The 14,201-nt window shown below is 36.4% G+C and overlaps 2 protein-coding genes across 2 annotated transcripts; one reads left to right on the top strand and one right to left on the bottom strand.

Annotated features, from left to right (window-relative positions):
- The first annotated feature begins 81 nt into the window (after nt 1–81).
- On the top strand, nt 82–4,689 carry FKBP7 (FKBP prolyl isomerase 7). The gene is made up of 4 exons (XM_039703033.1): nt 82–407; nt 1,713–1,864; nt 3,923–4,056; nt 4,375–4,689. Exons 1-4 carry the CDS (start codon nt 199–201, stop codon nt 4,534–4,536), a joined length of 657 nt encoding a protein of 218 aa, XP_039558967.1. The 5' UTR covers nt 82–198; the 3' UTR covers nt 4,537–4,689.
- A 1,151-nt stretch (nt 4,690–5,840) lies between these two features.
- PJVK (pejvakin) lies at nt 5,841–13,801 on the bottom strand. The gene is made up of 6 exons (XM_039699200.1): nt 13,591–13,801; nt 11,296–11,491; nt 9,855–9,996; nt 9,030–9,147; nt 7,958–8,062; nt 5,841–6,684 (listed from the first exon to the last, which is right to left on the bottom strand). Exons 1-6 carry the CDS (start codon nt 13,799–13,801, stop codon nt 6,383–6,385), a joined length of 1,074 nt encoding a protein of 357 aa, XP_039555134.1. The 3' UTR covers nt 5,841–6,382.
- Nucleotides 13,802–14,201: the final 400 nt, after the last annotated feature.

The following is a 14,201-nucleotide window of genomic DNA, read 5'->3' on the forward strand; positions in this document are numbered from 1 at the left end:
CCCCGCCACCCCGCGGCCGCTGCCGACGTCCCTTCCACTTCCTGAGCGGAGAGGGCGGCCCAAAGAACCGCCCGCCCCGCGGCCGCTGCCTGGGCCGGGCTCGTCCCCACGTCCGGCGCGGCTGAGGCGGAGCGGCGGCGCTGGCTCGGCCCCCGCCCCTCGGGGACAGTGCCACGCCGGCGGCCGCCTCGGAGCGACATGGGCCGAGGGCTGAGCCTGCTGCTGCTGCCGCTGGCGCTGCTGGCGGCCCCGGCGCGGGCCGAGGGCGGCACGGCGGCAGCAGAGGAGGTTCAGATAGAGGTGCTGCACCTCCCCGAGACCTGCAGCCCCAAGAGCAAGAAGGGCGACCTGCTGAACGCGCACTATGACGGATTCCTGGCCAGCGACGGATCCAAGTTTTACTGCAGGTGAGCCCCGGGTCGGGGGGCGGGCGGCGGGCGCTCCGCGGGGCACAGCCGCTCCGCGCACCCGCAGCCGGATTAGCGGCACTGGGGGCGCTCCCGGAGTGCCCGCAGCTCGGGGCCCGTGCTGACTACATCAGCATGGGGATTTCGCCCGTCTCAGCCTTTACTTTTCCTCAGCTGAGTGTTGAAGTTTCCCTAGGGTCAAACTAGAGTCCCTAGAAATCCTAGGGTCCCTAGGGAGAAACTTCGAGAGCTTATAGCCCACACTTCACATGGAGCCCCCCTTTGTCAGACTGGAAAAAAAGACCCATTATGTTGATACTTGCCATGTTCTGTACTGTAACCTGTGCAGAAAAGCTCGGGTTGGGAGGAGGAGCTCCTGGTAGGAATGCAAGCTGACAATTTTAGGCAGAAACTTTTATATAGCATCCCCTTCCACATAGTTGGCACTGTGCAGTGCAACCACATTATTATACTAGTGGTTTGCAGCCTTTTTGCCTCGTGCCTGTTTTCCTTCTTGATTCGTTGTGCCGTCCATTTTACCGCAAAGTTATCATTTTGTCTTTTACTTTTTCACTTTGCCCCATCCATCTATCCTCAGACAATAGCTTAACTCATTACAAAATCTTGATCCGTTCCCCCACTTGTATAATTTAAGAAAAACTTCAATATATAGGATAATTCCACATTTAACAGTACCATTTAACTTGCATTTCTTTACCTGTTGAAGTGTCTGGCTGGTACATAGAGCGTTGTTCTCTGGATGTTTTGCTCAGTTGCTCTTCGGTGCAGTGCCCATCCTGGGGAGGCCTCATGACCAGAAGCTGTCTCACGCTTTGGCTGTCTGAGCTGGCCAGAGTGGTAGGTGAGCGCACAGAACTGCAGCTGACATTGCCAGGTTCCACCAGCACACACCTGTACTCTCAGTCCCATCCCATCCCACAGTGTTCTGAAGACATTTTCACTTCCTAGTGCTCCCCACATTCCCCTTCTTGGAGACTTCCAGCAGTGGCACCTTGTTTCTGGCATGCAGCATGCGTGATCAGGAAGATCTGATATTTTTATAAGAAGCTCAAAAACAAGTGGGTTTTTTTTCCTTTTTTTTTTAAAGGAGGTCTCCCCTTGCATATATGACAATTTGACCTTAAATTATAAATGTAGCAGAAAAAGTGTTGATATTTTGTATTCTTGCACTCTAAACATTCTTGTGTGCTAATAATCTATGTTCTTACTAGCTGCAACTAAAAGTTATATTTTTGTTAAAAAACATTATATTAATGTTACTCATGCACAATTTTTTTTTAATAGTCGGACGCAAAATGAAGGTCATCCAAAATGGTTTGTTCTGGGTGTTGGACAAGTCATAAAAGGCTTAGATATTGCCATGATGAATATGTGTCCTGGAGAAAAACGGAAAGTGACAATTCCTCCATCATTAGCATACGGACAGCAAGGATATGGTAAAAAAGAAGTTCTAACTCTAAGCTTTGTCTTTCCTGTGTTTTTTACCCTTTGAAACATACAGTGCTGTAAATGTCTGTGGGAACTGATGCTCCCATTTGGAGGCAGTGCAGCTGTGCAGCCCCAGCCCCAGCTGCTCTTTGCTACACAGTTTAGGTAGTCCTGACCACAGACCCACACCCAGGCCTTGCAGTTCCCATTAGAACTCATGCCACCCAAAGTGTTTTCCCAAGTATTGCCATAGTGTGAAAAACGGGCAGCAAAAGGAAGATCTCCATGAGCCATGTCAGCATTGTTGTGTTAATATATTAAATTCCAGTCAAATTTGGGGTTTATTATTTGACTGCTACCTGTTTAGCCTTTTAATGAAAATCTGGATCTTCTGGGTAAAATGGACTATAATGCAGTGCAATTAATCTAAGTAGAAATAATTTGCTTAAAATACTGCTTACATTCTGAATAGTTAATGGCTCTCATTATCACATTACACAGTAATTGCAGCAGTGCAGTGCATGAAATCTGATTTGAATAGAAGATAATTCAGTGTGCAGATTACTAAAAAAAGTTCCAGTACAAGTTTTATGCAGTGTATCAGCACTCAAATACAGATAAATTCAGCTCTGACCTGGGTGTAGTAGTTCTGTGAAAAGGTAGCTCCTGCTCTATAATAATATTTTGGTATTGATATGTAAGAATTCAATGCATCAATTTTGTCTTTAATACAATTTCATACAAAAAGGAAAAACACTGATGCAAATAAAAAATGTTCTTTAACACTAGTGTTAACTGTTTGTTCCAGGTAGCACTTGAAGGAAGTAGTATTTTCCTACAGCACACCTGTCCTCTGTCTCAGTATTCCTGCATGCTGGGGAAGATACCTGCCTAATCTTGAATTAGAAAAGAATGCATGTGGCTTTCTAAACCTTTACATGTCTTTCCTTTGTTGGTATGTATATTTATAAACTGCTAGCACTGAATTCTAGTATTGTATCTTTCTTTTGTAAGGTGTATTTAAATCATGATTTATATTCAGATGTATTTAAAACTTCTACTTTTCTAAAGCATGGAAAGTTAAAACCTTTTGAACTCTGTTATTTTTACTATGGCTACTTCAGATGAGTAGTGTAATAGTTTTGTTTATCTTCTGTTTACAAACAGTGTAGATTCTTTAGCTTGTCTTCAGTTTATGAAGGATGTACATGAGCTCAAAATTCTGAGGTTACAGTGTCATGCTCACTGGCTTTGGCAGCTTGCATGTTTACATTTTAATTTTACACTGCATGATTTCTTTATGCTCTTTTGGCACTGTTTTTAGACCTCATTGGTTTGTTGCTGTGTCTTTTCAGTTCCTTTTTTTTTGCCAGATGCATGATACATGGACCTGTGTTTGTAGACAGAGCTGGTTTTACATCAGGTGGCAGAAACTGCTTTGATCCAGGAACAAAGAATTCTAACAGTTGTTTTCTTAATTCAGAGGCCAGACAAAGTATTCCAGTAGTGTGAAGTTTCTGTGGGGATTTTTAGCAAGTCAGATGACTTACATTCTGTTGCTGCTTTTTGAGATGTACATTTTAAACATTATTTTACAGTGTATGTAAAATACCTTTTTACCATAGGTATAATTCCTACAAGTAGGTAAAACATGTCTGTTTCTTCACACAGACAATGCATAGGAGCATTGATCCACTTCTGTTATATTTTAAATCAGATTGTAGCTGCTTAATAAAGAACCAATCTCTAAATAAGCCCTATGACAGGATGTGAAAGAGTGAGAACTTTAGAAGTGATAACCATTCATCGAATTTCTGAAAGTACCTGAATTGGTATGCAATAAAGTTTTGTTTCAGGCAAGTACATAATTAGCAAGTTTCTTCCAAAATCATTTATCTAGCACAATCTTTCTGTCTAGATGTACAACATTTGAATTCAGAGTTTAATCTGAAGATTAACACAGCCTTTTTTTGATTAAAAAATGCTTTACCTGTGAATTTATCATACATGTGATCTCTGCCCCTAGTGTCTGATTCCTTAAATGCATTTTTTTCTTTTATTCATAGCACAGGGCAAGATTCCACCCAATGCAACACTGATCTTTGAGATTGAACTTTATGCAGTAAATAAAGGACCTCGTAGTGTTGAAGCATTTAATCAAATAGACAAAGACGGAGACAAGAAACTCTCTGAACTTGAGGTAATATGATGCAAATAATTTGAAACAAATAATTTATAAAACTGTAAGTGTGGCTGCATCAGTTTTATCTTTACATGAGCTGCCTCTGCTGCAGCTGATCATTAAGGTTTCTGTGTGTTAACACAAACTGCGCTGTACTTGGTTTGCTGAAATTTGCTTTAATACATTAATCAGTCTCACACTTCCTGTAGACAAACTGTGGATGTGTCTGCACTGGAATCACAGTACATTACTTGTATACCCCAGTGTCCTTGAAGTTAGCTAGATTGAGTACTGACATAAAAGTCACAATGATTTGACTTTTTTCTTTTCTTCTAGATAAGCCAGTATTTGAAGGAAGAATTTGCAAGAGATGGCAAAAAACGTCACCCTTCTGCCCATGATGAAATCTTAGCTGATATATTTAAGAAGAATGATCATGATGGAGATGGCTTCATATCAGCAAAGGAGTACAATGTCTACCAGCATGATGAACTCTAAGTACTTTAAAAAATCTTTGGCTGTTTTCTGCACACTGAATTCTAAATAATAATACTTCGTCACAGAATTTTTGTATTTTTTTTATAGTGGAATCTTTTTATATCTCTTAAGGTGACTGTAAAAATCTTATTTTTAACATTCAGCTAATGAAATGTGTCAGATGTTTCTAAAGAAAGAAATAAAAATTGAAGTACACCATGATCTAATATTTGTGCTTCTTACAATCTACAGTATTGCTCACTAATCTCTCATTTGGTGAAATACCAATGAAAATAATTATTTCTGTTCTATTGAGCACACAGATGTTACAGTAACCTATGACATTGCTGGAATGTAACTGCTGAACACTTCTAAGTCCCCTGTGAAATAAAAAGAGAATCCCAGGAATATAACTCTTAGACCCCTGCAGGCTCCTAGCCTATCTTCTTGAGGAAAGGCCATTTGTAGCAATTAACTATAAAGGGTCTTAAAATGGGCCAACTCTCTCTATGGAATGTTAAGATAAAAACAAAAAATGTTTGTAAAACAACTTAAAATAACCTTTTTGATGTAATATAAACAAGAAGAATTTGGTATTGAAGAGAAAGTAGTATTTTAAGTGAGTGTTTAAACTTTGGCTTAGTAAAATCATGAAGTTACTCAGTTTTTTTCAGCAGCATCAAGCATCAAAAATCTACACTATCATAATTTAATTGATTAAGGTTGAAGATGATGGGAGATGCTATATAAACCTAAGTAATTAATTATTTGGCCATCATTCTGGTTTTCCTCATTGGAAAAATGCAAAGAAGTAGCAGTAGTTAATAGTACTTGTTTCTGTTAACTGTTCTGCTTGTGTAGAACACAACACTTGAGTACCATCACTCTTCTCACATGAAGAGCAATTGCTGTATTCATTTCAACGTAATAATCAGATGTACACAGTAAAAGTCGCAGTGCAAAGGAAAAAAACTTCCATACCTAGGTTATCCTTGAAATAATTTTAAAAGGTATAAAAAGGTTTTTTGCTCTGCCAGTGTAAAACAGTGTGGTGAGAGGTTTAACAGCACCCTGCCCCACAGCCCAATCCCAGCCCTGGACACAGCTCTGTGGTGTTCCAGTCCTCAACAGACTCCATTTCCTGAGGCTGGGATGCATCTGTTAAAGACCTTCACCCCTGAAGTCTTGTTGAGTGAGCAGTTACATTATTTTCATAAGCTTCCAAAACATTTGCTGCTAAGCAGTTTTTTCCTGAGCACATAAAAGAAAGTCAAAAGCAGCTGTGACACAGAATCCAACTGCAGCAGGTAGACTGGCTGGTACTTTTTCATAATTAAACAAACTTGATATTCAGCAACAGTGCCCTAATATGAAGCTCCCATCCATAGTTCCAGTTGTTCCCTTTTGTAACTGAAACATTAGACTGAGCTAAGTTTTAGCATGTTTTTTAATCTGATACTTCAATTAAACATTCATGAGAACACTAAATTATTAACAAATATTCTCATTTAACCGTCATATGCCAGTGTAGAGAAAGGCAACATTTTGCGGTTTAACAACAAGTTTGTGTAAACAACTTTTAAGTTCTAGCATATATTTTGACATTATGAAAATACTATTTAAAAGTATGTTTTTCATTATGATAATGAGAAGGTTCTAGGAAAAACAAGAATGTCAGGAAATTCATGTGCATTTTAAAGCAGAGGTCGTTGACTGTGAAGCACAGAATTTGAACATAACAGCGTAATAAAATGTTTTGCACTTTCACTGTTTTGCATTTCACAATTGGAGATATATTTACTAACTCTGAAAAGTTTGTGGCACAGTTATGCCCATGTCTGTGATAACAGGCACTTACCCAGTTCAGTTACTTCATTCTCTTATGCCAGAGGTCAAAACAGGGCACAGCATGCAGTCGTACATACTTCTGTCCATTAAAAGAACACTCCAGGCATCCATAGACTGTCTCCCTTTTTGAACTTCCCATTCCACAAAGGACACAGGGGCCTTTCGGGATGTTGTTGTTGAGTAAATTAATTCGGATATGAGAACCGTCTCTGAGATAGCTTGTAGAGAGATCAGTCATGCTTGCAGCTTTTTCATAATAATCTGCAAAAAGGTCCTCCAAGTAAGGATCAGAGTTAGCAACGATTTCCACTACTCCTTTATCTGAAAAAGACCACACAAGGAAAAGAAGCAGTATTTTGTTATTACATTATGATCTGTTTAAAAAATATCAGTTTAATTATAGAAATAACAACTGATGGACAAAACTGTTCTAAGCATGCCATATAGATTGCTTGCCATCAAAAACCCTTTGTGATGAAAATTTTTCTTCAACTTCACTTAAGACACTGACAAAAGCCAGAATTTTTTGTTTATGACCAATGTAATTCTATTTTTAGAAATATACCTAAAGGATAGGCATACAGCAGGCTTCTGAGAAACTGGTGCAAAGTCAAACCAGAGCTGTGTACTTCCTTGTATCTACTTTTGCATTTATAATTTTATGTTGTAAACATTGTAAATTCACTTTTATTTCCTATTATTTACAAAAAAATCTCACTGATACTTAATATGTTTAGAAAACTCAGAGGACTCCTTGTTAACCTCCTAGCAGATTTCTTAGCATCCAGGTGTGCCAGGTAGGAACTACCTACCTTTCCCTCTCTCTTCAGGGACTGACTGACTAGACTGAGTGAAGAATGTTTAGGCAGCTACAGCTCCTGAGATGTGTCATACCCACTGAAGGTTTATTCCCCTTGTGTGGACTGGAGCAGCACTGAAGGCTTGGTGCATAAAAGTCCTTTGAGCAAGAATGGGATACAGTGGAGGAAGAACACCTATACACAGCAGCTTCTGGGACATGTTTACTGCTCAGCATTTGTCTTCACACTCAGATCTGCAGATTTCCAAAGTACTTGCACCAAGGAGTGTTATAAGTTTAAGATCCTGGTCTAAAGCTGCATACAGGGATCCACATTTCTGTTGGATGCTATGTTCGTATTAGAATGAAGAAAAGGACTATGATGGTATCCTGCCACAGGAACATAGTGCTTAATTCAATTATTGAAGTTAATATTGTTTGATATTTAAACTTACAGCTTTTGCCTTCAATAATTACTATAATTATAACTTGCATAATACGAGCTGTGACTGGCAAACACATGAAATGGGCTCAATATTAAGTTAGCTGTGTAATTACTCACTACCAGTTTATCAACAGCCATACGTTTCTAGATCTTTAGAGTTTAATGAACAGATTTGTTATTTCTGAGAGACAGGTTCTCAAATGTAAATTTTAATAACTCTAAAATCATTTCAATACACTAGAAATTGAGAGGTTCATTTTGCATCAATTTTTTTTTCTTTAAACATTCATCTTGGGCAGAAATTAAAGAAACAAAGATACAGTTTTGTAGATAAATATCAAAAGACATACTTCGATGAAACAGATTATTCTTTAATCTCCTGAATTTGGTCAGTGAAGATGATCCAGATTTCTCTCTTTCAAATCCTCCTTTTGCAATTGGAGTCACACAGAGTTCTATAAAAATTAAAAAGTTTTTAAAAGGACTAAATATAAAAGCCATAATTACACAACAATTTAATACGCTTTCTAATCAATAAAGTTAACAGTTATTAAATTTAGCTTTGCTAATGTTTTTAATGGCTAGTATCACTTTTTAATACAAGTCTGCACACAGTAATAGCCCACAGAATCAAGAAACACGGATTTGATGGGAATTTTTAACTGTTGGTGGATTTCAATTAACATCCTCAGAGCCTGTTTTGGTTCACACACAAATTTTGGTCATGTTAAGGGGTCAAGACAGCTAGTAGCATAACAGTGGAAGCCCTGATTCTGAAGGACAAACATTTCTGTAGTCTTACTTGAAAGTAGAAATGAAACAGTAAGCAAGGTTGTAAGTTCTGTACTTATCACTTCCAATATTGAATTTTATCTATAACTTGGAAGAAACACTTTAAGGTAAAATCTATGCAGTGCAATTTTTTTATTTGTTTCCAATTGCAGCAATTAATTCCTCCTAAATGGCTTCAGATGTTTATATGTGCAAATGATGTATCACACTGAAATTAGAGCCCCAACAGAAAAAAATGTTACTAGTTTAGAAATTCTGTACACTTTTTTCTTTGCTTGTATCTTTGTACTTGCCTATTTTATGCAAAACTGATGAGATAGTCTCAGAAACTTGTTCCTCACCATCTAGAAATATAGCTAAGTGGGGCTTTTTGTTCCATGCAACCACAGTTTTAAAATACCAAGAGTAATTTTTAAGAAAAGTTCCCACAGCAAACTATTTTCTAGCACCTGCCTTGTTTATCTTTGCAAGCACTGTTTCTGTCAGAATGTCAGAATACTTATGTGCATAAAATTAAAGCATCCCATTGTATGGGATCAGGGCTTATGTATATCAAGAGCAATAAAACAGATTTTAAAACGTAGATCATTATAAATAATAGCAGTAATGACAGTAATTCACATCACTTACCGAAATTACCATCCAAATGGATGTAGAGTTCAAATACACTAAAAGCAATAGTTGTATGTGCAGGAAAAACAATGGCTTTGTCCCGCCCTTTATAATTCTGATCTTCAATTATGTGAAACTGTAAGTTAGAGAAGGATCAAAAGAAAAAACATTACAAATTAAAATGAATAAATAAACAAAATACTAATCTTAACTTCATATATTGAGAATTATAACGCCAGGGGGAACTTTGAAATTGAAGATCAAATTTCACAACCGAAGAATTTTCTATTAACTACTTTGCATTTTAATAAATTTTGATACAGAGAGAGTAATTTGCATCACTGACTGAAAATTATGTGAACGATTTATTAATACTAGAAAGAGCAAAGTTAGAAGACTTGTAAGTTTCATTATTATTACACATCGAGGGGGAAGGGGGAGAAAGAGCATAAGACAGGGAGTAAGATGTCAACCCTTTAAATAATAACCTGAAATTCCAATGTGTTACAGAAGATGACCATAATAATGAAAGAAAGGTTACATATTATTAGAAAGTCAAACTAAGAAGTAGTAAATTCCACATTTTTGCCGAGGCTTTACCCCAAGCAATGGCTCATTGTCTAGCCATCCTTTCATGCATTTCCCATCCCTCTGTCATAACAGCACTGCTAACAAAAGCCCAACTTTTAAACCACTTTACAGTAGTACAATAATATTGATTTACTTTAGATTTTTTCTGAGCTTACATTATGAAAACACAATTAAATCAAACCATAAAATTTATAATAATGAGCTTTTTATGTGTGATCATTTGAGTTACAGAACTTTGTCAAACATATTTACCCTCATTGTCTCTCCACGCATTCCAGTATGGACAGTTAATGAGCACTGCCTTGTAGTTCGAATACTTTCCACGACCACACACAAAATTTCCATCCTACTTTTCCTTGATTGATGGACTAGACAATGATCAAAGTTTATTTTTCTAAAATCAAGAGGGAGGCAGGAAGGAAATTCAGATGTAATTAGCAGTTTACAAAGCAGCTAAGTAACTTTAAATCAGTAAATAAATCACCATAATGTCTGTTTCATAGCAGTAAAAGAACTGACCAAGGAGATGTTGGGAAACTTAATACTGGTTTTCAGTGTTTGGGAATAGAAGTAAAAAATTCAAGGAAAGCCAGTATTCTACAGATATTTGAGAGGATATCTGGGACACCCTGGAAAATTCAAAGCTTGTCCATTTGACTCTGGTTTTAGTGCCACTAACCAAAAAAAGCCCTATGTCAATATATATGTCAAAGCCCTTATAAACAATACTGAACAATCATGAAACAAGTGATTGTAGAAGAATTTCTACAAACAGTGGCAGTTAGTTCTATAACAGTGAGTCTTTTTTCAGGAGACTAGATCCTCTTCACTCACCCCCAGTTATTAATGATAATGTTTGGATGTTACAAATAAACTAGGAAAATAGGGAAGGAGAGGTTACAGATACAAAATGGCATGCACTTCTTGGTAAATACCAACAAGATAACAATATATATTTGCAAATTCCAAATGTTGCATCATGTATAGTAAATAATTTACTGGGATGCACTGCTGGGATTCAGTGGGATTACATTGTTACCAAGGGACAATCTTTGAAATATAAAAAAGGAACTACACCTAGAATTAGTCACATCATATTTGTACACATTTGACATCTGTGCTAGCACCACAGGAAGAAGAATTAATTTTCAGGGTCCACAATTCAACAAGACTGTTTGTAGAAGAGCCTTCATTTAAAGAAAAGTCACAGAAGGTTATGAAAATTTAACTAGATAAAACTATTTTGCTTTTTGCAGAAAAGGCTGTGTAATAGCTTCATAAAACCTCTAAGTACCTACAATAGCAACAACACATATGGCTCTATAGTTCATCAAAGGCAAAGAAATCCTATTTCTGAAACCTGAATTTAGCTAATGTCATTCAAAGTAGATTTCAAATTTTCAATACCATGGTATAACACGATAGGAGTTTGGATGGACTCTTCCTTTCTGAATTTGTTTTTTTCTTTTTCCCTGAGACATGCACTGTAATTCAAAGAATTCAGAAAAGTTTTACAGCCTTTATTATACAACTCATGTGTCTAATCCCAGTGATCCAACCTGATACCCTTGAAAATATCAGATGGTGACTCTACTGATTGGCTAAAAATAATCGAAACCTAACAACTTCAGACTTTCAGCCTAACTGTATGAAATAGAATTATGGAAACAGAAATCAAAACACAGAATACAACCTTGTAGTAAGTTCTTTCAGTAATGTTGGTACTTCAACTTCGTGTTTGGTCACTATGCCAAATGAAGCTTTAAAGGCAATAGAATCTGATCCAGCAACATCAAAACCAACATCATTCATTATCTGATTGCCTTTTCTGCCATTAAGAGAAACATCTGATTTGTCTTCATAGTTGAGCAACTGGTAAGACGAGACACCTGAGTAAAAGAAGATAACCTTTGTGTGATAAAATTATGAGCACAGTATTTTTTCATATAGCAAGAATAAATGGTGCTACCTACCATTCCTACCATGCTTAATCATTTTGATATGAAATTGTTTATTGGTTTACTACTTGGTTATTGTTTACTACTGATAATTGATGGAAAGAATACATAGGAGTCCTGGGTTTGATTAGAGCTATTTTCAAATTTCTGTGTTCATCATTATTCTCAAGTGCTTCCACCTGTAACTATGATGCTGATACAAATAAACTAGACATGTAGTGTGTTTTGTCTTTAATGGCAGAGGCTCCAAAACCCAAATGACTCAGTGGAGTCCACACAAAATGTTAAAAATAGGAATAAAATTAAAGCCACTGTATAAAAAGTATTAGGGAATTCTGAATTTTGTATAGATGCCTTACAAAGACCCAAATTTTTCTTCATTTTTGCAATACATGAATGAGATATAGGTCTGCCAGTAACGTTAACTCTGCCCAGGGACTACGTCAGCTAATTTTGGAGGAAAACAACAGATTAATTCTGACTTAATTTTGCATTCAATTATTGTACAACCAAAACACAGGTACCAAAGCACCTCTACAAAAATGTCTTTATAATATCAAATACATTTCCATTACACTAACAGAAAAAACACATTGGTTACCAAATTAAAATGAACACAGGGATTAGATTTCCAAATACATCTAAGAATCTGTGGTTTACTCCTTTTTTTTGTTTTTAATCCTTGAAGATATTATGATAAGATGACGTTATTAAGTCATCTACTATGAATCCTGTTTGTGTTTATTTTTAACCAAAAAGAAGGTTAATATATGTTTCATAATTCTAAAAGGATTGGAAATGCTAATCTTTGTCACATAAAAAAGGAAATTCAATTACAAACCTCCTTGCTTATGTTAAAGGACTTTCTTAATACTTTCTGCACATGACATTTAACCTTTACAGAAAAGACTAGAAAGGTTTTGTAAGAATTTTAATGAGATTTTGCAACCTTTTTCTCAGACTTTTTAATGAGATGATTTTTTTTTTTTTTTTTTTAATTCAGGACACGCCAGCTGACTTCTCCTGACTGTAAGACATAGGATTAAAGTTTTTCTTATCATGTTTGTGTCCTGAAATCCCCTCTTGTGGGATCAAGTGGTATTTCCTGTGCTTATATTAATTTCTCTTAGTAGAGTTTTTAATGGATGCGTTTGTTGTGCGAGTAATATCACCAATAATTTTGCCAAAATTGACATTTAAAAAAAATGAAACTGTTGTGAGAAAACACACATACATTAATTGCACACTTTTCAATGGAATGTACAGCAAGATACAGGCAGTATAGTTCAATTTTGCACCTCATAATTCTGTTATAATCTCCTCAAAATTTACGCTATGGCACAGAAACAGGAATTTAAAGACAGTTAAGCTCTTTAAATACACCACAAAGATTGGAAACATGGAAAAAGTCTTATGAAAATCCAATTACACCAGTCAGATGTAATAGCTGCTTTCAAATGGTTTTGCCCGTGCAGAGGTCAGTTCAGCACCAGGCACTGCCAGCATGGAAGAGCTGTGGAACTGAAGCCATTCTTACATACTTAAAAGTGAGTATACAGCCAAAGGGTACATTTCTAAACAAATTTTTTTGTAGCAATTAATCAACATACATCAGAACACCTATCAGGAATTTGAGGTTTGTGAAAAAAAAAAAACAAAAAACCGCTTAACTGAATTTGTTTAATACTAGTTCAGAAAATATCAAAGCCCAGGAATTTGAGGTTTGTGGAAAAAAAAAAAAATGCTTAACTGAATTTGTTTAATACTAGTTCAGAAAATATCAAAGCTTTTTAATATAAATGACTTTCTTTTTTTACTCTTTTCCCAGAAAGTCCTTTTTTCCCTTTTTCCTTACCATTTTGATTTTTACTTTTTTTTTTTCTTAAATATTTATTACATTACAAAGCTAGAAAAATGTTATTACCCATTTACTAAGGAAACATCATACTACCTGCACAGTTTAAACTATGTTTACTATGTCTACTAGGAAACAGTCATTTTTCCACTTTGAATAAAAATAAAAATCTTACCTGCAGAAATTTCTTTCTCCCCTTGAAGAATGTCTTTTAATGTGAAAGGTGTTGAAGCAAATTTAGATTTTTTTGAAAGCGAACATTTTCTTTTTTTAATCACAAGGCTCAGAGGTTGGTATCTGTCAGCTTCACTGAGGCTGGGCACTGGAACTAATCTTCCTCCATCACCAACCTGTTTAACGAAGTTTTTGGTTGCAGCAGCAAACATATTATGACATTTGTAATGATAATAATAAAAAGCTCTGTATCAAGTGTAGCTTCCAGACATCGAGCCCATGTTCAATTCTTCTTATATTGTTCTTGCAAACAAATTACCATGCTTTGGGGAAAAAAAAAATCTGTCAAACTGCTTTTTTTTAGGCTGAGTTATACCTCAATTTTAAAGAATCAACAGCATCTTAGCTACTGAACTTCTATGGTGTACTGCTTGAAACTTCTCTCAGAGACCTTCAGTTAAGCTCTCTAATTCTGTATGATGAATAATGAATTAACAGTGTAAAGTGAGAGGGAAATGGTGCCCTTTTCTTGGCAGTTTATTGCCACTCTTTAAAAGACAAAATTTACTGCCATAGAAACAGAAAACTAACTTCCATAACCCTCAGCTTCCC

This window comes from Passer montanus, unplaced genomic scaffold, assembly GCF_014805655.1.
Source record: "Passer montanus isolate IOZ18808 unplaced genomic scaffold, ASM1480565v1 scaffold1, whole genome shotgun sequence".
Taxonomy (NCBI): domain Eukaryota; kingdom Metazoa; phylum Chordata; class Aves; order Passeriformes; family Passeridae; genus Passer; species Passer montanus.

Coding starts and splice junctions, on each gene's coding strand:
- FKBP7 (XM_039703033.1), top strand. CDS start 199: ATGGGCCGAGGGCTGAGCCTGCTGCTGCTGCCGCTGGCGCTGCTGGCG. Junction 408..1,712: donor GGATCCAAGTTTTACTGCAG/GTGAGCCCCGGG, acceptor TTTTTTTAATAG/TCGGACGCAAAATGAAGGTC. Junction 1,865..3,922: donor ATACGGACAGCAAGGATATG/GTAAAAAAGAAG, acceptor TTTTATTCATAG/CACAGGGCAAGATTCCACCC.
- PJVK (XM_039699200.1), bottom strand. CDS start 13,801: ATGTTTGCTGCTGCAACCAAAAACTTCGTTAAACAGGTTGGTGATGGA. Junction 11,492..13,590: donor GGAGAAAGAAATTTCTGCAG/GTAAGATTTTTA, acceptor TCTTTTACTCAG/GTGTCTCGTCTTACCAGTTG. Junction 9,997..11,295: donor CTGAAAGAACTTACTACAAG/GTTGTATTCTGT, acceptor TCTTGATTTTAG/AAAAATAAACTTTGATCATT.